The sequence below is a fragment of the Planococcus citri genome, chromosome 3 (genome assembly GCF_950023065.1).
Source record: "Planococcus citri chromosome 3, ihPlaCitr1.1, whole genome shotgun sequence".
Lineage (NCBI taxonomy): Eukaryota > Metazoa > Arthropoda > Insecta > Hemiptera > Pseudococcidae > Planococcus > Planococcus citri.
This window is the reverse complement of record NC_088679.1, coordinates 75,533,315-75,558,523: the sequence shown is the minus strand read 5'-3', so window position 1 is coordinate 75,558,523 and position 25,209 is coordinate 75,533,315. Positions and strand designations below refer to the sequence as shown.

General features: G+C 33.9%; 2 protein-coding genes across 3 annotated transcripts in view; both read left to right on the top strand.

Moving 5' to 3' along the window:
- LOC135839250 (slit homolog 3 protein) overlaps positions 1–25,209 on the top strand; it is a 660,297-nt gene that overhangs the window by 69,427 nt on the left and 565,661 nt on the right. The window lies entirely within an intron of this gene.
- Positions 3,297–4,841, top strand: LOC135840658 (venom serine carboxypeptidase-like). Its single transcript, XM_065357285.1, has one exon. The coding sequence runs from the start codon at positions 3,297–3,299 to the stop codon at positions 4,839–4,841; it is 1,545 nt and encodes a 514-aa protein (XP_065213357.1).

Sequence of the window (25,209 nt, the reverse complement as noted above, 5' to 3'; positions counted from 1 at the left end):
TGTGTGAATAAAACGTAGAATTTCGCGAAACAGCAGAAAGAAAAGGTACCTACCTGTTCGACTACCAACTACGTTTTACTTTTAGATTATGTACTTATGGTTCAATGTGTTACATGGTTATAATAGTCTCTGTGAATAATCTTGTTTAATCGAAGTCAATTGTTCTGTTTCTTAATTCATTTACAATATATAGATTTGAGTACTCGGTCTGGTTCGTTCGGGCACTTGTAGGTTTGAAAATATTTCGAACTGACCACGAGTATCATTTTCCCTCCTCCATTGAATAAGTTCTGAAAATGAAAACTACTTAAACAGCTCACAGAGTGTGCCGCCACGAAGAGTAAGTGTAGTACTCATATAATTTTTCAAAACTACTGAAGATATCATAAAAAGTAATGCACACAGCGAAAAGTGTAAAACACTTGAGAAAAAAAAACAAAATCAATTACTTGTGGCTCCGCGCTCGAATTGGTTTATTTTCTTGGAGTTTTGAGTGAAAAATGAGCAATACCTCAAGAACTATTGTACCATGGGATGAGTCTGAAATAAATAAATATCTATCCTAAGGTATCAAATCCGTGTCAAAACAGACCTGCAAGAGTAACCCTCCAAATGTTGGAATACATCTGTTTAGATGGTGTCTTTTCTTATCACCAGATGAGATTGAATATGAAAAGATCTGAGTGATTGAATTCTTTTTTTTTTCGAAACGAACGTAAGCTTCCGATACGTTCATAATTTTGCCAATACACTTTAAATGTTTTTTTTTTTAATTTTTTTTTCCCTGTGAAAAACAAATTTTTTATATTGCAAAAAATTTAATTTTTTTGAAAAAATTTTTAAAATATCAACTTACTCCTTTTTATCAGAGTCGTGTATAGATGGTTTTGTCTCATTTTTATCCAATTCTGGTTCTGTAACCATTTTTTCCATTTCATGAAAATCTGTATTCTCATTAGATGTAGGTAACTCTACGCAACAATAACAAAAAAATTATTTTTGTTAATAATTATGCTGTATTTCATAATAAGTTGATTGAAAAACTCGCTTTATAAGCTCTGTACTTACACATCCATATTTACTGGTTCACGTTGACGTATCCACTGCTTTTCGGCACTTTCATAACCCCAGTATCTGCAGTACCTATTTGGTGTATCATAACTCCTAAAAAACATTCGATAATAAATAATCATACTACTTACTTTTAAAAAAAAAAAACTGTGTAACAATAACAATTAAATGTACTTACACATCCCCATCTGTTACTGACTCATCTTCGTATTTAGATTTAAATCTGGAAAAAATAATTTTTTCAAAAAATGTAAAGTTGATTTATTTTTCTTTTTTTATATGTATAAATTACCATACTCACATCTTTTGTTTTCTGAACTCGTTGGAATGATTAAACAATGACGAGTCATTTTCAGCGAAACAGGTCTGATTAATGTGTGATTTATTGGTCTCTGTATAATCACTTTTAGTGACATCTCTAAATTAAAAAAAGTAATATTACATAAAATAATTTTCTTCATGAATATACAGGGTGGTCCAGTAGCAAGGTATCAGATTTGCAAAACATGAACATTTTTTGACAAATTTTTACACTTCAGTTTTTTTCGCATTTACCGGACAAACCATAGGTCCTAGTGAAAATCTGATGAGAGTGATCTGAAAGAGAATTAAATTCTCTACAATTTCGATTAAGTACATGAAATTTTCCAAAACTCATCTCATAAGCAGACACGTAATTGACATCGTTGATTCCATCGCCCTGGCCGTTTCATACTCGACTCATCCGACACAGTGACAGAAAAAAGTCGCAGGATTTTCACAAAATGCATCGGAGACCTTCGTTTAGAGTTGAAAATCACTCGGAAAAAATTTCCAACTTACGCACGGCGTGGCACAGTGACGTGTATGTATGGCAGGGGGATAGGGGTATTTTAGCCTCTACCCATCCTGTTTTGTAAAAGATTACTTACCTAACATCGAATCAATTTTTATGCGATTCTATGTACGCACTCCTGACTAAATCTGACGTCATATTCGTATTCAGCGTCACAAAAAACATACTATTTCATGTGTCGCACGAACAAAACACTTTTTTGAACTTTTACCCCCTTTGGGGAGGTGCTGGGTGCCGTGGATGGGGTCCGATCAAAAATCTGACGTCATATTCGTATTCAGCGTCACCAAAAACATACAATTTGATATATCACTTGCCCCACATTTTCTTTCAAAAGTTTCGCCCAAAATTAGGGGGTGGGGAAAAATTCACCCCCAAGGTGTTACACGCAGATCGCGGCGACTTGTCCACCATAAGGCGTCATATATCGATGGTAGATCGTGGCCAAAAAATTAGCTGCTGAGGCGAACAGGGTGCCGAATGATTTCAATTTTTATATTTTTTTCAGTGTATTTTTGTGTATTTTTGCGATTTTTCGATATTCAAACCCCCATAACTTTCCCCCCTGTGAACCTCAGCAGCTAAAATTTTGGCTCATAGTATATTTTTTGATGCTCTATCCGCCTGTGAAAAAATTTTTTCGATCGGCGTGTCACACCTTGGGTAGTTCCCTTGTCAGGAAAAATTTCAAGAAAATCGCCGACCCCTCTAAACACTTCTAGGTCGAATTGATGTGGAATGACCCTTCAGAAATGACATCGTGCAATATTTTGGCATAAATAATGCAAAATATCAACGAAGCATAAATTTTCAAAATACAGTACGAATTTATTTAAAAATGAGAACACTCTCATTTGAAGTTGGACCAGTTTTTCCAGAACAGGTTGGGTAGCGTCAGGAGCAAAAAAAAACGGTTTTTTCGAAAATACTCTTCCTTTATGAGAGTTTATTTTTCCCCTCGAGGGGCAGCTTCGGAGCCAAAATCTTTTCGAGTAATTTTCAACTCGAAATGAAAGTCTTTGCTGGCATAAATAGCTTCTCGAGCCAAAAAATCCACCTACTCGAGGAAACCTCTCGAACAATCCACCGTGATGGGTTGATTTTGATGCTAATTTTCGAGTTCAGCGCATTTAAAAAACATACGATAATTAAAAAACTAGGTATTGATAAACTTTCGAATGAAAACAAAGCCTCTGGTTCGTCGCGAATCGCTCCATTTACTTTTCACAATAAAAATATGGGTCGATTGCGATAATTGGACGAAAAAATATAGGTACTGAAAAAAAATTAATTTTGTAGAACTTGATTCAGTCTCATTCGTCCATATACTACGTGATACATTATAACGTGAAAAAAATTCGAGTTCGTTTGTTCGGTGTTCGTTGGAAAAATGTGTAAACTTTTAGTCGTATTTTTCGTCTTGTTTTTTCAAAAGAGTGTAACCTGTGACGATACGTTTTACAACGATTACCTAGACTATTATCAATCGGATCTGGACGAATTGATTCATTCGTTCAATGAGAAGATGGATTACTCGTACGATGAATCGTCCAGTTACATGGATAAGCTTCGGTATCGACTCGTGAACGATGTAGAATCCGGTAATTTCACAGCCAGTTCGAATCTGTCAGAGACAAATACCTCAGGTACCGAGCAGGGAGTAAAATGTGATCAAAGCGATCCACGAATCAACCAGCCCATCGTGGATGATAAAGAATCAATCATACTGAACAGTTGCTATCCTGAAAAGAGCAAAGAATCAGCATTCGTATCCGGTGAACGGAACAGATTCAAAACATATTCGGGATTTTTCTCAATTCGTGTCGATAACGAGTCGATCACCATCTCGAATCATTTTTGGCTTTTTATAAGCGAATCGAACTGCTCGCTGGAGGTTCCTTTAATCGTATTCCTGCACGCTTCACCGCATACGTCACTCCTGGGACATTTCCTGTTACAGGAAAACTCAACTCTGCAGCTAGTGAAGTACAATTTTCTATTCGTCGAGTACAAGACGCTGTTTGGGTTCAGTTTCGCCAGCTCTACGAACGAAACCAACCATCCTAAATTGATCGATAAAGCTAGACACGTGCAGATAATGCTGCAAGATTTTCTCATCATTTTCCCAGAGTTCAGAAAAGTCGACGTATATCTAGCTGGCAGCTACGAAGCTGGTAAATTAGCAGAACTCATGTTATTCGTTCTGAATACCGACGAACCGAATTCTACAAAAATACCGAACTTGAAAGGAGCCATTATCACTCACGGTGCCCTCGATATCGATCTAATCATCAACTATTCGCCAATTTGGTCGCAAAATGGGATCATAGATCTTCACACGGCTCGTTTCATGGATGCTCACGAGACTTTGGGCAGAGCAGTCCTGAAATCCGGAGACGATCAGCAACTGGAATACTTCGTGTTGAATTTTCTGCACAATAAAGTATCCGAAATACAATACGCCACCAAGCAAGAACAACTCGTATCCGAATTGATGGAAAATACTACTTTGAAACTTTTCAATAACGACGAATTTAAAACTAGCCAAAATATAGGCGATAGAAGTTACGAGAAGAAGGTTTCATTTTTCGAACACACGTCGATTCAAGAGTGTTACCTTAATTTTGCACAATTATTCGGTAAATATAAAGTTCTCTATTGCAATGGACAACTCGATAATATTTATACCCACAGTATGACCACTGAGTACCTGAAGCAGATGGAATGGCCATGTAATGATAAATGGTATCATGCTCCTAGAAAACTATGGTATAAAGGTGAACGCTTGGTAGGCTATTGGAAAAAATACTCCAATTTGCATCAAGTTTTGATTAGAAATACCGGATATTCTGTGGATTTAACCAGACCCAAGTTATACCTTCGAATGATTGAATTGTTCGTTGAAGATCAAACTTCGAGTTATGATTGCTTATAAAATAGGTTAGAGAATTTATCAGTATCCAAATACATTTCTTTTTTCATCTGCTGAGTTTGATTTAAAAAAATCTGTCGACTTTTTTTTCGCCAACCATCTTAAGTAATGTGGTATGTAACTTGGTAATATTGGGTTTAAAAATATAAAATAATCAAAGAGAAAGTTTTTCGTAGTTTGGGACCTGGTTTTTTCTTAAAGCACAGGGGTAAATTCTCCATCGAACTATTTTGTATTAAATTTCATGCTTTTTAATACGCTAATAAAATTATATCGATAGAAATTCCAAACAAGATATTCCGCAACAACAACAACAACCGTATCTAAATATAGAAACACGTATACATTCGAATCATATTCATAAAAACGCCATCCAATTTTCATATTAGCATATTCGGTCGCTTCACTCAGCTTAAATCGATACCACTTCGTACGAAGAGGTAAAAAAAAAAAAAGGGAAAAAAAACTCCGGGCGAATATAACGATGAAAAACTCCCTATATAAGTAAAAGAAACAGGCATAGCGAAAAAAATACCTATATTTGAAAGACCTCCGAGTATAAATGTTCTTCTCGCGATGCAACTTTACGATGTTCGAATTACTTTGGGAAATTTTATTCGTGTTTGGTTGACTTTGACGAGTGAAAATTTCACCGTGTTTCGCGGTGTCTCTCCTCTTGCTGCTTGCCATTCTGTAGGAGCTCGACTGTATCGTTTATGTATACCTGAGACTCGGATACAACTGTTGATTCGATGGTACTTCTACTCACTGGCGACGTTGGTTGGTGGCGGTGGTAGCGAAAAAAAGGTATATATAGGAGCTTAATTGATTACCCGAGGGAGTTTCGAATGCTGCGAAACTTTCAACTTTAACAATTTTCGATTAAAAGAAAGCGTTCGTCGACGACTCTGTACTACCGAAGTCGAGCCTAGTTTACTCGTAAAAAGCTGAAATGAAATGAAATTTATTATCAAACTAAGTTTCTTCGAATTTGATTGCCTGTTGCGAGCACATGATGATGGGAATGTGTCGTTTCTTTCATTGAAACAGAATAATAATTATAAGGGTGAAGTTGAGTGACTGGAATCGAGTAGATGATCCAAGGAATGAAAATTCCAGAAATTATAAATACAAAGTATAAGTGTACGAATAGTTCTTGAAAACGGTTTGACTTTTAGAAAAAAGTAATGTTGGGTAGGATGTGCTCCGACGTTTGATGATCAGAGACTCAGAGTTGAAAGATTTCCGAACATTTTCATTTACTTACAGGGTGTCTAAAAGTAGTAGTTTTGAATGTCAGTAATGAAAAAGTAGTGAAGTGAAAAATCCAGTTGATTGATAATTTGAGAAAATATTAAATGCCTAAGTTCATGAAACATTTTGAAGAAAACTGGAATTTCCAAATGAAATTTTAGAGGCTTCAAAGCAGCTCAAAACCGTTCGAGTCGACTCGGGTTCCAGAAAATTTCCCAAAAAAATCACGAATTGCCATTTTTCCAAATAATGAATTTCACGAATTATAGAAATTCTCGAAAAATCGACGACTCTTCCCCCTCTCTTTTCCTCTGAAAAGGCTGTCTGCCGAAATGGACGAGAAAGTGGTTGTTTATATTGGAAAAATCAGCCAAAAATGTCTACTTGTTTGAAAAAATATACAAAAAATTTCTGTTTGGTAAGTCAACATCTCTGAACGTTCTGCTCCTTTATCAAAATTACTGAGAAAAGTGCAGTTTTTTCTCACCAAGATTACTTTGAAAAATTCTGTTTTTTTTTTTTTAGCCCCTCAAACCTCACTTTTTTGGTCAAAATCGTCTAAAAGATCTCCCTTCTGAGTTCGTTCATTGAATTTTCTAAACGAAAACTGAAAAATTGTCAGAAACGTCACTTACGTAGGCTACTGGTAGAGGTTCATTTTAGACAATTTTTACTCGTATGATTGGTCCGATTGAAAAATATTCACGTGTTCTGGGTATATGGCTCATCAAAGTTGATGGACTTGACCCCTGGGTTTTTTGTTTACTATTATTGGACCAAATCGGTTCAAATTTTGGGATTCGATTCAAAATGCAATTTAGAAGAAAACATATTCTCAAAATGTTTTTAAATTGATTTTAGGGCATTTTCCTCTAATTTTAGGGCCCTAAAAATCAAAATTTGGCCTTCGCTGTATGTTTCGCATCCAGTATTCGTCAAGAGCTTTCTATTTAAAAAAAAATTAGCTTCTTTGGTATAATAGGAGCTGAATAAAAATCTACTGAACTTTTTTTGCTTGTAGCTTTATTATAATGATGTACTTGCTCTAACTGGTTCAAATGCTGGAAGCTAGAACTTGACTAAAACAAATGTGAATCCAAAATTTTTTCTCTTTGTTAAACATTGTACTTATATAAACATGCAGGTTAATGGTACCTATTTACTTACTTCGGAAAAAATATGCAATTAGATATTTTGGTATTTATCTACCCATGCACATAATAATTGTATTTGACTAAACATGTTGATATCAAATTAAAAACTGTCTATAATCCTTTAAATCTGCTACATATATCCACTTCTCAACAGAATAATATCTAATCTCAACATAACAAATGATCAACTCAATTTTTTTTTTTTTTTTGAATACGTTTTTTGTGCAACCAGATTTTCAAGTTAGGAAGAGAGTGTTTCCTCCAAAAAAAGGGGAGGGTACAATAATCCATCACTGAATTGCTTTTGACAAAATTAGCGAATGGATGACCTATTTAAGACCTGGCTAACATACCATATTACTTGTATCTCGTTATCCGTTGTGGTTTATTTTTTCCCGAGTGTAACTACTTTCGCAAAAAATGAGAAATCAACTTACCCATACCCCTCTGCCCCCTCCCCCCGTAAGTAAAGCAGAATTTTCTATAGTTTTAATATTTTCTGTATCTGTATAGGTAGGCTACCGTAGGTATATCGAAAGAATACTCGAACATCACGCATTACTAAGGAACATTTTTAGTAACGTATTTACAAGGTATCAATATGTACAAATATGTACATGAAATAGGCAATGATGCCGAATATCGTATTAGCGCTAAGCGCACTCTATATGCATAATAGATAATAATACACTATATACCCATTGGGCATTTTTATGATTTTCATGATGTGATTAATTAGATTATGCAGTTCCTTCGTAAATAATTATTTCTCCATTTTCAGGATTAAAATGTAATTTATACCTCCCAATTTGATCATCTTTTAAGTAAAAACCATCTGTCTGTGGAAATTGTCAATAATAGCAGTATTGTTTCCATTATTTGTTCAGAATGCAAGCAATATTATTGGTGAAAAATTCAAGTCACTCAACAAACCAGTTTCCATATAATAAGTTTTCCAAACTGGTGAATACTTATGTATGATTTTAAAATCATGATAGGTAATTGTATGAAGAAAAAAATTACATAATAACTTCGCATTATTTAAACTAAACAGAACAAAAAAATCTACTACACTCTGTAAAAATTGAAAAATCACTGAAAATTTATTTGCAGGTACAATCAGTTTTATTTGTAAAAGAAAAAGAATACAACCAACTTATAGTACATCGAGTACAAATTGAAATTAAACTAATACAAAATTTCATATCATTTAACCTCTGCTCAGTGAAACTAAGTCGAGGATTCTTATTGACTTCAGTTGAAATTTTAAACATAAGTGTCAGCAGTCGACTGTGTTTGGTTTCTGTACAGCTTCATGATCCGAAAAGTCACCCAATGAGTACCAATACCGCTTTCATTGTCCAAGTTGACAATTGCATATTCTATTTTTCTTGACTTTTTTGGCATAAAATCATGTGAAAATATACCTCTGAAATGTTTAATTTTAAATTTTCTTATAAGAAACTCTAATTGAATCGAAGCTAGAGGCTTGTTAGAAGAAGGTAATATAGGAAATTTTGTTTTTTCTTTCCACGTACTAGGTGACTGGAATAACAGTGGCCATTCACTTTTTTTTTGAATCTCACACACGAGCTGATTGAAATCATCAAAATCATGGTGTTGTCTTCCATCACCAGTAAGATGTTTGCATTTAGGAAGGATTTACTTACATAGACATACATACATAGTATTTTGGCTGGTGTTACTGATTATTAAAACTTTAATAATGATATAGGTAGCTTATTAAAAAAACATACATTCGAGTCTAAAAGGTAAGATAATTGAAAACGAACGTAAAACTACAATCTCCTACTAGATAGGTACAAATTATGCACTTTTTAATATAGGTGCCTACTGCCTAACAAGATTATGCAATCGTTGTCTACAGTTCTTAGCTCATTTGCGCAGTCGCAGCAGTATAGCAGCTTGATTCCAGCAATCATATTGAAATCTGGCTTATATTGGATGCAACATTTATACCGTTTTGAATTTACATATCTAGACTGGCAAGATGAAAGTCGAAACAAATATTTTCTTGATAAAAAATTAAGTACGAATAAAAACTATGCAAAAGCTTACAAAAATGTCTTACTTACTCAAGTTTTAAAAAAGTGGCAAATGAGGTCTCTTTGCCAATTTGTGTTGCCAAATGAATCGAGATAAAGGAGATGTCTCAACTCCCTTCAACTTTCGTCTCTGCCAAAAGTTGATCATCAGCTTGTTGCTAAAGACCTTATAATCACTTTTTTTTAATTTTTCAACATTTTCAACTTTATTTTATTTTTTTTAATTTTTCAGTTTGCAAACATTTTTTGGTTTTTTTCTTTGCAAATTATTCGAAGTGTTTTGAAAATTTTGAATATACTTGAAATGAAAATCTTATGTTTTTCTGAGGTGATTTATAATGTAATGTTACGAGTGTTGTGCTATGTTTAAACCATATTTCATTGTTTTAAATACTGAAACACAATCTTGTTTTGCAACAGTGCGAAAAATTGTCACTTCGCAAAAAATCTCGATCAAAAATTGCTTACTTGTAAGAAAGTTGTTTCCTAAGCTTTACGGATAAGTACATACCTATCTTTCTCATATGACGACGAGTATGCTACGAATGACGTTTTCAATGTATTTTTTAACATGGAACACTGATAGCTTTCTAAATGCTTTTTTTCCTACTGAAAATACCTTCTTTATAAGAATTCTTTGATAAGAATAACACTAGATAGTATAGAAGAATTTTCAAAGTTTAAAATACAAAAACCTGAAATAATTATTCTTACGAATTGCCAACATTGAATTGTGTTTTTAGAATTGAAAAAATTCAACTGTTGAACCCGATTCTCCCTACGTATACTTACTTTCTCTCAAAATTAGTTCTACTTATGAGATTTTTAATCGTATCTTCTGCCCTGTACGAAAAGCAACACGACTGAACATATTTTCAAGCATCAAGATTTAGCATCTCCTCTTCCTCGATAAATATCTTGGTATAAATTTTCCTCGTTTTTGAAACACCTTTTTTTTTTTTTTCGGAAACGTTTTAACGTCGCGATACCTTTTACCTCTTTTGCTTCGTTTTTCGCTTCGTCTTCTCGGTATGAAAAATATATAGACGTCGGAGGCGCGAATTTTAAAGGATTGACGAGTAAAAAGAGCTGCCTGCGATGGAAAACGGTACAGAAAAAGGATATAATGGGATTATTCGTAAACGGATTCATTTTTTTTCATCTTACTCGCGTGTATATCAAAACCACATGGTAAAGCATGTATCGTGTACTGTACGTCTACGTGTATTATACATATACCGTGTAATGTTGATGTTGAAGCGAATGTAAGCGAACTGAAAAAGCTTTGAAACAGATGCCAGATGAGAGGAAAGAAGGAAGACGCGTCAGAATTTTACGAAATCGTTTCACGATGTGTCTTATCGACGACGTCGAATAGGTCAAATATCTGTGTCAGTTTTTCTGCGATTGGCTTTGAGGAATCATGGCATATTGTACTTCGTACTTGTCGATTCGTGGCATTTGATTATGATGTAACTACACCTAAGTAACCCAAAGGTGTCCCAAGACAGTGCCTTTCCGTAATTAGGCTGAGCCAAAAGCCTAACCGTTTGTGAAGTATAATTTTGTTCACATCGATGATTATGAAATAACTAAATACATACTTAATTTAAAAAATCATAAAATGTCAAGATGATTTCCTCAAGAGTTGGTAGGTAAAATATTATTATGAGAACAGTTGAAATTAACTTACAGGTCAAGCTGTTTTATTTAGGTATTTACAAGAACATTCATATTTTCAACTTGTTGAGACAAGTGAAAGATGAGTGATTTTGCGAAGGGTTTACTTACTTTCTTACACGAAATGATCAAGTTTTGTATCCATTACTTAGCTTGGTAGCATTGTCGAGAATAATTTTTAAATATCGGAGTGTCTAACAACTGTACAGTGTCCTGCTTGTCCTGTTTTTCACCGAAATGTCCTGCTCGTTTTTCTTTTTTTCCAAGTATTTCAACTTTTTTATCGATCAATTTCTTCCTTTTCGAAATTTCGAAAAAAAAAGAAAAACGTTTAAAATATGCACCTATATTATTATTATTGTAAAATTTTTTATTTTTTTTTCACTCGATTTAGTAAAAAAATGTTTTTTTTAATGCTAGGTACGAAATATGATTTGAAATACTTATTGAAATTACCAAAATATTTCACGTTTTTTTCGGGGTTAAAATTTTTCAGTTTGCTTTTCAATTATCAATAATTTTCCATCTTCAAAAATTTGTAAATTTGTTGAACAGAAAATTGAAACTGGAAAAGTTTTTTTCCCATTGTCAAAAAATTATTAAAATGTCCGAAAACATTTGAAAAACGAAAAATTAAACTTACGAATTTACCACCTCCTCCCCCCAAAATTTGCAAGCTTGGTGAAAAATGCCCTGCTAAAGCTGATTTTGCATTTTTTGATAGATACCCTGGTACCATTATTACTTACTGATGTTTCTTGCAGAAGAAAAAATTGCTCTTTCTTATACAAATATGTTGTAATACACGCGAGATTCTTTTTTTAAAACTTGAATGTGTTTTTCAGAAAATGAAAGCTAAAATACCTTTTCATCTTCTGCATGCAGGGCTCTCATTACGTCATAGTCTGTATTCCCTGTCATCAGCTTTTTGTACGTGGTATCCATGCGATCGGTATTAGTTGCAAATTGCTGTAGAAACATAGGTATAGATAAAACCAAAACATAGTCATTTATATGTATTTCATATTCCAGTAGAAAAATTTACTTACTGTAACTTTTTTCGAAATTGGTTTGAAATTATGCTAGTACATATGTGAGTTAGGTTTCGATTGCTTATAAGGTGTAACTTCGATTACTTCGATTGCTTCACTTTGGATGTACCCACGGAGTGGATGTGTTAGGGGCTTAACATTAACTTACACGGATGATAATAGTTATAAAAATTATTACTCTTGAACAATAATTTAGGGGAAACGATAATTTTTAGGTACTTGCTGTACCTAATCTGTATTCTTCGCAAATTTCCGGATTTTTTGGCATTATTACGACAATGGGCGACTCTTATGTTGGCATTCATCCAATTTTTTTGAATGTTTAAAATATGGCTTTAAATTGATGTATTAACAAGGGAACCTTTGCGACTCGACTGATTTTTTTTTTTGAAATGGCGGTGGCGAATCAGGGGGATGGCATCTTCTATTTGAAAGGCTCGTCTGAATCGTTCGTTATTTCATGGAACGTTGGTCTACTTAACCTTGAACAGTTTGAGTTTTAATCAGCACCCAATGAATTAAAAATCAAAATTAGAAAATATTTCATCTCAAACTATGGCAGCATATTTTCTGAATATTAATCCATATCACTTTTTCTCTGAAAAGAAAGCGTATTTTTATAGGTATCGACATTTTTTCTCTAGTTTCAAAACCTCACCCAGAGATATTGGCTGAATTTTGAAGGAGTCATTTCCATAAAATTCATGGCCCTTTTACTCCATTCAGCTGTTTTACCATTTTCATGGACAATTTCATAAAATCACTGCCTTTTATAACTTCAGTGTTGCTTTTCTTCCCACTGGCGTATTCATCTTCTAGTTGAGGATGTTGAATTTTTGAAATTCCTGTGGTCAGATTCTTGTATTACACCGCTGAACGTGGAAATGTTTCATTTTCTGGCTTCAAGCTACATATTTCATTGATTTTCACAACTCCTTCGTGGGAACTCGTTTACTTCTTACTCTCCCAGTTCTGGGAATTTTTCTACTGAGTTGGGTCAGCTTTCACGGCCAGCACACCCCTGCTGTACTGAGTTATAATTTCAGAGTCTTCGACAATTTGAAATATTTTCATCACACAATGCAAATTAATGATCATGTTTGTCTTATTGTTCTCTTCATAAATAATGAGATTCATTCTTTTCATTCATGTTGCACCTTCTTCTCGAATAATTAGTATACTCGTTAACTTGGAAGAAATTTGATATAATCATTATTGCTAGACCCTAAGTTGATGATTCTGAAAAGAGAAGTAAATACTGTTCTATTCAACAAATCTTGTCAGCAAGTGTAAAAAATGTGTACAACTTGGAAACGAAATTAATGCACTAAATTAAAATCAGTCCAACTGATTGAAAAATAAAGAAAAATTCCAGATCAAATTGGGCTTGGGCTTCCATTACACTCTTGTTCTACCAGCAAAATGACCAAACAAAATCGAAAGACAATTCTTCCTTCCGAATGAAATTTTCTGAAAAGCAATCGGTCAAAATTTGAAAGAGCTACGGAGGTCGAAAAATACATCACGTTTCTGCCGAGTCACCAATTTCCTGGTGCACAATTTTTTCACGTTTCTTCTGGGATTACAAATACCAGTATTTTGGCAAATATTTAATTTGAAAAAAAGTCCGAGAAAAAACATAATAATTCAATGTAAAATGCAGGACTTCTCATCAAGTTGTGTTTCCATGGAGCCTGCTTAAGCTTTCTTTGTCCTTTTCTTGCACGAAAGAAAATGTTTAATTTGATGGAATTTCGTTTATCGGAATCCAATTTCGTCTGTCCCAATCCAAAAGAAAGCAAGGAGGTGGAGGAGTCATCTACAAAATGCGACGTGTTGGTTTCAATGTTTTTAGTGTTCGATTACGTACCTACGTAATCAATGAGTTCGATTTTTGAGCTATGGTTTTCACCATGAGATTCTCTCCATCAATCGATGTGAGCAAGAATTGATACGATCGAGCTCATGAGCAAAAACGGTTAGCAGGTTGGAGGGGAATAGAAGATGTGATTGAATGAATCACACAACGTATAATGGTGCATCCGAAGTAGGTATACTTGAACTCAACTAATTGCATGTGCATATTTGTATTGTACCCATGTAAGGTACTGAAGTAAAGCTGATGGTATTGAGCTGGTATTTAAACCTGCCAGAAACGTTAGGTAAGATTGGATTAGCCATCTAATCTAGTTTTGTGTAGCAAAGCAATATGTGTATTGTGTGATGTTGTTAAAAAGTGATTTTATGCTATACGTTTAGCTAGTTAGCTCAATTTGCCAGTTTATCTCTGATGTTCAATTTGTACTCTGGTAGATGTTAATTTTTATGCTGATATTCAGCATGGTTGGTAGACCAAACGATGCTTTCAGTTTGTGTAAAATGAAATGATAAAGGCAATATAAGGGGCGATACTTACCATTGAACTGAATTTGCCCGTCTACATAACAAGTGTTCAATTTTTTTCATGTTGATATTCAGCGTGGCTTGTATACCAAGCGATGCTTCCAGTTCGTATAAAATGACGAAGATAATACATATTGTGGGGGAGGGGATATAAACCAATTATTCTGACGTATAGCTTCGACTTTGAAAAATCACAGTCGAAGTCGTCAGAAACGACTGAGAAAAAACACTGAAATAAAATACATCATTACCGATACGTCACATTTTCCCAAAAGATCACCCCTCCGCCTTCTTCTGACCATGGAATGGGACCAAAACGAACGATGGATGCCTCGAAGAAAGTTTGTATCTTTGAATAAGGCGAGCAGACTGCATCTGAAATGCTTAAGCAGGTTCCGAAGATATCCTGAAGTTGATTTTATATCTTCTTCAATTATAATTTTAATTTTATTTTTAAAAAAATATTTTTCGTAATTGAAATCATAACACCAAAAAAAAAAAAAAAATATATATATATATATATCAACTCTTCTGTGCCCCGTACAAATTTTTGACCCAGTAGCTTTGCAGAATTTTCATTCTAGATGAGAAGATTGTATTTTGAAGAATCTGAGACCCATTTGATTGAAGTTGAAAGATTTACGATTGGAACTCCAGTTTCTGAAAGATTTACTTTTCTGCTGTATTTTGGAAAATTTGACCTACTTTTTTGTATTTTTTTGAAGAAAAAAAAAGATAATAAGTTGCCATTTCAGTAATACATACATACATACATACATACATACATACATATTTTCATTTTTTGTAAAATCATCAATTTAGTGAACATTTTTTTTTTTCACTTCGGCCAGTAAATTTTTTTTCCTTTATTATTCTATCGAAATTACAAAAATGCGCACAAAAACAAGAAAATATTTACTTAGCTCTGAATTTCCCGACGCTTTTTTCTCTACTCAAGATTTTAACCTTGCTTTCAGCCCCACAAATTCCATGATTTTTCCAAAATTATTCCCATAAAATCGTCTAAATCTTTCTTATCTTCAGTAGATTTCTTAGCAGCTGGATTGACATTCGATTGAAACGATTTTTTTCCTAAGGATATCCAGAATCGTAATCTAACATGAAATCTTATTCATTCATGAAACCAGTATAATTTTTCGAAAATTGCAAATGAATTTTCTGCGCACAGGTCCAATAGACGGGTACATCTTTCTCAAGTTCTCGCACAGAATGAAATATTCTCACTGTATTGGCATATCTAATTATCCTTTATACTCTTATCTCCTTTGAAGTACTCAAAAAATAATGAAAATGTAGGAATACAAAAAAACAATTGTACTACAATTCGAATGTCATATCATTTCCTAATAATTACTGAAATCTCTTACAAATACCTACTCCTGTACCTCACAACTAGATGTACATACATTGGAAAATAATGAATTCATTTACTTACTATTATCATGATCGACTGGAACAATGATTTTGAATTTTGAATTTTATTGTTTTTTTTAAATACTGTAGAATTGGGTGTGTTTGCCATTTTTTAAATTAATTGATGGCCTTTTTGTGCGATTGGAAGATGTTAATCAATCGACATGATTTTTTTTTCTTCAAGGTATGCTCTTCGAGAGCCGAGAGGTGATTTTTCTGAGATATGGAAATCCATTATTCATTAAACTGAATTTCATCATTTTGGGCCCACCATATTGCAGTATCTTTTCACATATTGTATGTTGTTTATCGTTGAAAACGGGCTTTATTTCAGGCTTGTTAACCGGTTTTTAACCATTAACCAAAACCGCAAATTAACCGGTAAATTAACCGAAAAAAAATTAACCGTAACCAAAAAACCTTCTTTTCTTGAAATATCACTAACCATAACCGTAACCGTAACCGTAACCGTTTTTTGAGATGAAAATAAACCGTAACCATAACCTTAACCAAAAAATGTTTAGAAAAAAACCGGTTACAAAATTTTAAAATTCATTTTTTTTTATCTGAGTTTTTTTTCAATGTGATTTATAATGATTTGAAATTTTAATCAAAAAAATGATCAAAAGATGAAATAATTACCAGTTTTCCAGTTTTTTAAACTTCAAAATTTCAAACTCTGAAAGAATTTTTGGAAATTTTCAAATTTTTAACTGAAATTTTAACCATTAACCGAAATTTTAAGCTCAACTGGAAAAATTACCACCAAAAACTGTAACCTTAACCTTAACCATTAACCGAAAAAAATGGTCATCAATAACCGTAACCTGAACCTTAACCGTAAATTTAAAAAATGAATAACCTTAACCGTAACCTTTAACCGAAATTTTGAATTTCTTGTTTAATTTTTAACCGTAACCTTAACCGGAAATATTTTTTTTTCGGTTAACAAGCCTGCTTTATTTGGCGGTCCTTTCATCTTTTCACACACTTCGTTCAGTTTTTGCCAAGCATTTCAACTTTGGAAAGTGATATTGCTCGAGTAAAGCTTTCATTGAGAGTCTTAGCCTCGCACGTGCACATTATTGAAATCTGTCAGCAGTTGTTGAAAGTTTATGTTTTGGCTTTTGGAAAATTCAATTTGTTCTCTTCTCAGTAACAACTACATATCAAGATTATGTCTTATCTGAAAATTGCTTTGAGCTATGGAGAAGACTTGATTTACTCACGATTTATTTACAAACATTGAATAGGATACTTATACCTTTTAAAGTCCTCGTAATAAAAAAAAATGTGTACTTTTGACAGTCGTTTTTTGAGTATCTTTCTGCCTTGCAAATGCAGAAGTCATCAACCTGTCTGGTCACGTGCTGTTGTTAAGGTATCATTGAAAACGGCGTTCACGTGGTGGCCTTTAAAATGATATTGCTATAATAAATCTTAGGTACCGAGATAATGGTAATCGTCACCAAATATTTACATTTGCAATCACACTCAAGAAATACCGATGTAAATTCGAGAAAAATAATTTTTATTGTTATAATAGCTTCAAATTTCAAAAATTAGACGAAGATTACTTACCTACTCTCAGGCATTGATTAAATAACGTTGTACAAATTTCCGAAACGAGTAAAAACGTGTTCTAGTTTTTTGGCTATTTTGTTTTTCTCCTTTTTCTGCAGAAAATGATCGCTTCTTTGCGCAAAAATTCAAATTTCTCACTTTATTTTTCTCAAAACGTGCGAATTAGTCTCTAAGAAGACATAAATTGTCAAAAATCCGTTTTTGTCACCATTTTCCAAAAAAAAAAAACACTCTTTGCCATCTAGTTGCAAAAACGTCTCACTTTAGGGTGAGTTTTTTAACTATATTTGCGAAGAAGTTTCACTTTGTGCCAGTGCATCTTCGAAAAGTCTTGCATTTTGCCAGAAATTAACAAAAGTTCTCGCTTACCAAATTTTTGAAAAATTTCCCAATTTTACCTTGAAAATATCAAATGTTGCGTGAAAATTTCGCTTTGTTGATGAAAATTATGAAGTTTCGCTTTTTATGCAAAAATTACTGGAAATTGTTGTTTTTACGACAAAAAAAAAAATGCAGAAGTCTCAATTTTACCATTAGAAAATTCACTTCTTTGTTAGAAATTGCCAAAAAAAATCTTGCTCGAGTGTGAAAAATAAAACCCAAGAGAGGGCCACTTTTAAATTATTTGAGAATTTCCAATTCACAGCAAGGGTGTAAAACTGAAAACTCAAACTTGAACTAGAAATTGTAAACCTCAGAAATATCGATTGATTTTAGACAAAAACTGTAACTTGAATAGAAATTGAAACTTGTATGGAAAAACAGTTAATACATATGAAAAAAAAATCCGATTTTTCATGAATGTTTTCCCCCAAGAATTTACAACTGATAGGTACGATTTCATATTACTGATTTTCATCTCAAATAGCGATGTAAAAACAGCTGTAAAGGAATTTGAATTCCTGGAAATTACCACCAAGTTATGAAATTTCAGTAAAATTTCATAAATTATGTCGAAAATTCAAGATTTTATGAACCATTGTTGAAAGTTACTTACTTTTAACCAACAAGTTATGAAATGTCAAGATAGTTCTATATAGAACTTCCCATAATTGTTTGTGTCGAAAATTCATGGTTTTATGAAACATCGTTGAAAATTACTCGCTTGAAATTGAAACACGAATCAGAATAACGCATCAACAGTCAACGCTGATAACATTCGCATAAATTTAACAAAAATTGCGCCAGAAAATGGCTGAAATATGTTAATAAAATATTGTATACAAATACAAAAAAAAAACAATGAAATCGACAGAAATCACCTGAAACAGAAAAATATTGTCAAGAGGCTCTACCTACTCGAAGGTTATTATCACTATACATACAACATTACCAAACCAATTTCTACCACCAAGTAACTGTTACGCGTGTTAGAAATAAGTATGTTTTAACTGAAAAATTACTTCAATCTGTGGAGAAGACTAGTCAAATAGTTGAAAAATATGACAAGTCATGAAATCTATTAAAAACTTATTTATAAAAATTGATTCTTACCCTTTAAAATCTTTACCCTTTGAATTCTCTATGTTGGTTGTGATTGTATAATGTATACCAGTGTTGAAAACCGTTTGGAACCACCACAACCGCTTTTTTAGGTCAGGTGAAACTGGAACCAGAACCATCAGAACCGTTTCAAAATTTGGAAAAGAGAAGTACCAAAAGAACCACTAAATTCAAAAGGTTCTAAGAACCATTAAATGGGGGAACCTTAATTGTAATATATTTCAAACAAATTGGGAACCCTTTAGTACCAATTGAGGTTTTTTTTGGAAAAGACCACTAGTATGAGAACCAGAAAAAGGTTCCATTGCTGTTCATGAAGAACAACCAGAACCCCTTTTCAGGAATCTGTTCTAAAGGTTCCTGATATTTTTTTTTTTTTTGAATCGCCCCATCTCTGATTTTGACAGAAATGTTTATGAGTATTATTTGAGGTATTGTATTGGAGTTGAAGTATCTTGGGGTTGAGGTTGGCTGATGGATAATTTTCCTTCAATAGTGCCTTCTAGTTTTGTGTTCATCACCTTTCTGACTTTCTGTTTTATTTCTAAATGTAAGTTTTTTTTTGTTTTCCATTCCTAGTACACTAAGTTAATCATTCCTTGATGTTTTGGTTAAGCGTACCCCCCTCCTCATTTGAAAAAAATGATTTGTAAAAGTTTGGATTACATTTTTATGAGGTTTTTGAAGGGGTGACATGCAACCTTTACCTACCATGAAACTTTGCAAGAATTTCTAATATTTTGACCAAAATGTTTAGTATTATCTGAGGTGTCTTAGAGTTGAGGTTGGCTGATGGATATATTTTTATTATTTTTCAACAGTGATTCAAATTGAATTTTCAATGATTGGTAGTTGGTACCAACCCTGTCCCCTTTCCCAAAAATGCAACCTTAATTTAACGTTTTTTGCGAGTGGGTATGAGTCAAAGTAAGATAGGCATTTTGTGAGTTTTTACTATAAGTAAGGTTTCCTTTTTTCTTGTTTTTTTGATTTCTACTTTTTTTTGAAAGTGTCCATTACTCCAAGTAAAATAGAACTCTGAAAACAAGTGCCTGCAGGCTACCAGAAATTTTTAAGTTTTTTCATTATTTCACTAATTAGAGCGAAAACTGGTAAGAACCAAAAGAACCAGGAGAACCGGAACCAATTGAAGTGGTGTTCTTATTGGTGGAACCACCAGCAGAACCAGCAAAACATCAAAGGAGAATCAAAAAGAACAACCAGAACCGTTTGAGTAAGAAAAAAATTGAGAACCATTTTGGAAGAACAATGTGAAAGGTACCTTTTGGAACCAAAACAAAACCATTTCAAAGCCACAACTGGGAACCTTTTGAGAACCGAAACCAGAACCACTTATTTTCAAAGGTTCTGAAAATCACAACAAATTCAAATCCAAACGGTTTTCAACACTGATGTATACTGTGGACATGCGCTGCTTGGGAATTCCTCTGCCTTGCAGCAGCCATTGTGTCTCCTCACGTGGTGTTGTTTATCGTTGAAATGGTATTCATTTTCTGAGCTACATTTTCTTCACATATTTTGTTCATTTAGATTTTTGAAAACCCTCATAATTCCCTCAATCTAGGGAAATCCCTAGGGTCGGCAACGCTGATTTCGTTTGCTTTTGGACAGCGGTTCTCAGGTCAATCTTGTGTTAAATTCCTTCGTGAAGCGCTTCAACTTACCTACCCATAAATCTCATTCTTGTATCAGCGGTGTTGGAAATGCTGAGACAAATTCATCTTACATGCTGAAGCTTACCATGTCCTCTCGTGGGAATAAAGCTGAGTTCGATGCATCCTTCTCAGTTATCAACAAGTTACTGTATTCCTGCAGTCGAGTGATTGGCAATTTATGTGGTGAATTATGCAAATTCCCCCTCACTGAGCCTTCTATTGTAAAGAGGTTAACATTCCAGGCATCGATGCGTTATTTGGTATTGAGCTGTATAACTATATCGTGGGTAACCTGTCCTATAATATAGCATCAATTTGCATTTTGTGAATCGAGAGTTGGTTGGATTGTCTCATCAACTCATCCTAACAATCCTATCTTTTTCCCGAACTCAAAGAAACTGCTGAAATCGAGTTGTAACCTGACTGTCTCCCAAGTTGAGTCGCAGATGAAACGGTTTTGGGAAATTGAAAATATTCCTACCCTCTGCCTCCGGTCCAAAGAATACAAAGCCTTCTTGAAACATTTCGATGAGATCACAAAACGAGGCCCGGATGGAAAATTTATTGTCGAACTGCCTTTTACTCAAGATCCGAAAATTATAACCGGAAACTTTAAAAAGGCATAACGAAAATTACGACATTACAAAGTACAGAGGTAAAATTATACTGAGGAAAAGGTGCACGAGAACGAGTAGAAAAAGTGTGAGAAAAAACGCTACATTTTATTTGGCTTCATGCCAACCGGTTCTAATCAACATTATGTACAGATAGGTAACTACACACGCGGATAGGTAAAATGTTTAACCAAACAGTTTTCGTATCGTTCAAACTCTCAAAAATTCTGAAACAAAATAAATTGTGGGTAACTTTTCATGCTGAATAACATATTAAAAAATTGGGATTGCATTATGTCGTAAAGTCAATTTAAAAAAATTAAAATTCGTTAATTTTTTGAATTTTTATTTTTTTTGTGATGAGTTTATTTTGTCGAGTGAAGGAGTTTTTTCAACTTTTTCAACGGATACGTAGAAATAGGGGGTCAAATGGGTCAACTTCACCTGTCAAAACTTTACTTCTTGTTTTAAAAAAAAATCGAATTTTTTCGCAAACTTTCAATTTTTTTAAATCAACTTTACGACATAATGCAATCCCAATTTTTTAATATGTTGTTCAGCATGAAAAATTGTCATCAATTTATTTTTTTCAGAATTTTTGAGAGTTTGAACGATACAAAAACTACGTTTTGAAACTTTTCGAGCTAATTTTTCGTACGAAAAAAAGTGGCAACACTGATTTTTATGATATCACCAGAAAGCCTCTCAATATCCCTAACTATTGGAAAAATTTTCATTTTGGTAGGTATCGCGATTATTGAGTATTCCACTGCTGAAGTGGATGATATTTCAAGTTCACTGAAAACTTTGACACCCCCTAACAGCCCTTAAAAAAGAGCTAGAGAGCTTTGACATGCGCCATTAGTCATCTTTTCGGAAGGTTTTTCCGCAGAAAAAATTTCAAAAAAATCGCTGACACACCCCCCCCCCCCCCCTCCTGCTTGACACTTCTTGGTCGAAATGACTTGGAATGGCCTCAGACTAAAGCTTCCATTGAGAATCTCAGCCTCACAAATCTTTGGAATTCGCTTGCTATCATTGTATAGAAAGTTTGTATTGGTTTTTGAAAAATTCAACTTGTTCTTTTCTCAGCATCCGTCCATCAAATAGCCCATTCTGAATTGAACGCATACGAAGCCTTTGTTTTTGATCCAAAGTGAATTTAAATTCGCTATCTACGACTAGAAAATTCAAACCACGATGAAATTTTCATTCCACACAGTCGAATTCATCGCTGCCAACCAATCCTCGCCTAATCCTCGTATACCTCTGTGTGTTTCTCTTTCTCAGAGAGTATACACATAAATAAATTGAAATCAGAATAATTACGCAGTCGACGTCTCGGTTTTTTTTTTCTCAGCTCGAGGCTTCATCTGGTTGGAAAATTAATCCATCTCCCTGCCTCGTCTCTCGCTCTTTCTTATACTTGCTATTCATACAGTTACGTACGTATACATGTCAAAAGCGACTTCGCCGACGGAAAAATAAGTATACGTATTTCATTCATACGTACAAGGCGCAGGCGGTTCTGTTAGCAGCAGCAGACCGACGACGACTGCCGAGCTTATAAAATTTTCATACGAGAATTTCATCGTCGCGTGCCACAGCCGCCAACTCGGGTTTAAAAATTAATACCACTTGTACAGTTATATATACTTCTTTATTATACATAAACGAGCGAGCACGTGGCATGGCAGCTTAGCTCGAGTTACACGATAAGAATAAAATCAAAATTTTTTCCCTATGTATTATTTTTTTTGTGTGCTTTAAATTATGTACATTATGTAACTTGCATAAATCTTTTCTACACTTCACGTAGGTACTCGTAGGTAGGTCTATATACAGGTAGCTATTTGTATATTTTTTTCTATACAATACGAAACGAATCAACAAAAACAATGAAAAATGTAAACCGAACACGCTTTCATGTTATATACTCGATGGGGGAAATAAATATGCTCTCTCGTCCCCTGGTAATCGTCATCGTCGTGGAAAAAAATGAAAGAAATTGAAAGAATATCATCAAAGTGAAATAGAAAATTGTATACGAAGTACGTACGAATCGATCGATACGATACGTCTGCTGATTTAATTCAACACGAAGAACATGGTCATGAGGTGAATGAAAACTATACCGAGAGGTGGAAAAAAATGGTCGAAATATCATTTTCTAGCAGTTTTTCGTTGGTAATAATCAACGTTATTTTAGAAGTTGAATCGTACGTAATAACAACGAGGAGAAAAATACCTGTAAAAATTTTCCACCTTTTTTCTTCTTCGCCTTGCTTTGTTGTCGGCTTATGTACGTTAATACAATAAAACGAAAAGAAGAGCCGGCGAAAACTTATCAAAAATGTAATACGATACGTGATACGGTACCGTGTTTTTTTCTTTCGTCTTCTTCAGCATCACCAACCCCCTCCCCCCTCTATCCCCATAACCACCTTGTTCCGCTACCATGTCAGAAACTGAACTAGGTACTTCGCCATCATTGACTCAACTTTCGTCAACGCCATAAAAATCTATTGCGACATAAATGTAAACATTTAGTTAAGCGAGGGAAGGGGGAAAAAAGTATAAAAGCTCGACTCGCGCCCTGAATTCGTATCATTTCGTTGCCGAGCTCGCGATTAACGAATGTCCATGAGAAAGCACTCCCCCTCACGCTGACCTGTTTACTTGGTCGTATTTTGCCGGTTTACCTGTACCTGGCTCGAGCTTTTCAAAGAAGCCCGAGAAAATATTTTTACAGTGTATAAAAAAAAACCGCCTACCAACCTCTTCTTTGTAAAGACAGTCAACAGATATTTGGATGACGTTTTATGGATTTTTTTTCCTCCTTACCCGGTTGGTTTATTTTTTCAAATCTATACCGAATAATTTATTCGTTTTCGTTTGCTTATTTATTCATTTCGCTTTCGATACGACGCGCGACGCGGACGCTTTTTAAAAAGGGATTTAAAAAGTACTCGAATATTCATAAACTCTTCGCGAAAGTATACGCGACGACGGTGTTTAGAATGGATGGAATAACTTCTCGCGCTGCTGTAAAGCGAGCAATAATCTTTACAACGTGTTTACATTGCGTGGTGAATTCATTTGCAGCGATTCTTTAAGATTCGAGGTGATTGAGTCGTGCTTTTCTTTTTTGTTGCGAAATTGCTGTAAAAATTGTGTTTTTTGGTCATAATTGACAAAAAATGGTGATGTTCTTTGTCCAAGTTGCAAATAGGTCTCGCCTGCTTTATTTTTTTTTTCGAGTTCATCTCTTGACTTAACATTCATTTTGAGGTATTGGCAAAAATTGAGAAATTTTGATACCTCCTTTCAAGGTTGGAAGATTGAAAAAAAATTGCTTACTTAATGTTTTGCGTCCAGCAAATTGAAATATATGTTAGAAGAAAATCCTCATCAGACCCGCTGTTCTGTCAAAATTTATTAGCCGTGTTTTTTGTCACAATAAATTGCAAAAAAAAAGTTTCATGTTTTGCTTGAGATAATACACTCGTACGTCTCATATGCTTCGATGTTTATCATTTTTTTTTACACAGAATCGGAAACTTAGTTCATTCCTAGTTCGATGTAAGAATTGATAAATCCTTGATATAAATATTTGAAAGAATTTCGAGTTGGAAGTCCTGCTTTTTTACCAAAAGTTCCACCAAAAAAAATTTGGTTTCTATTAATACTGGAAAAAAATATGTACGACAAGTATTTTGTCAGAAATACAAAAAAAAATGTTTTGTGCAGAAGTTTTAAATACTTAAGGTCTAAATTTTAATTATTCTGTTCCAAAGTTGCAAAGATTGATTATTTTTTTACGTGAAAGTTGAAAGAAAATTCCTGTGTTGTTTCAAAAAATGCAAAAAAAAAAGTCCTGTTGGAATATATCAATCCTATTTTGTATCAAAGTTACGAAAAAAAAGGTTCTGTTTCATGCCAAAGTTACGA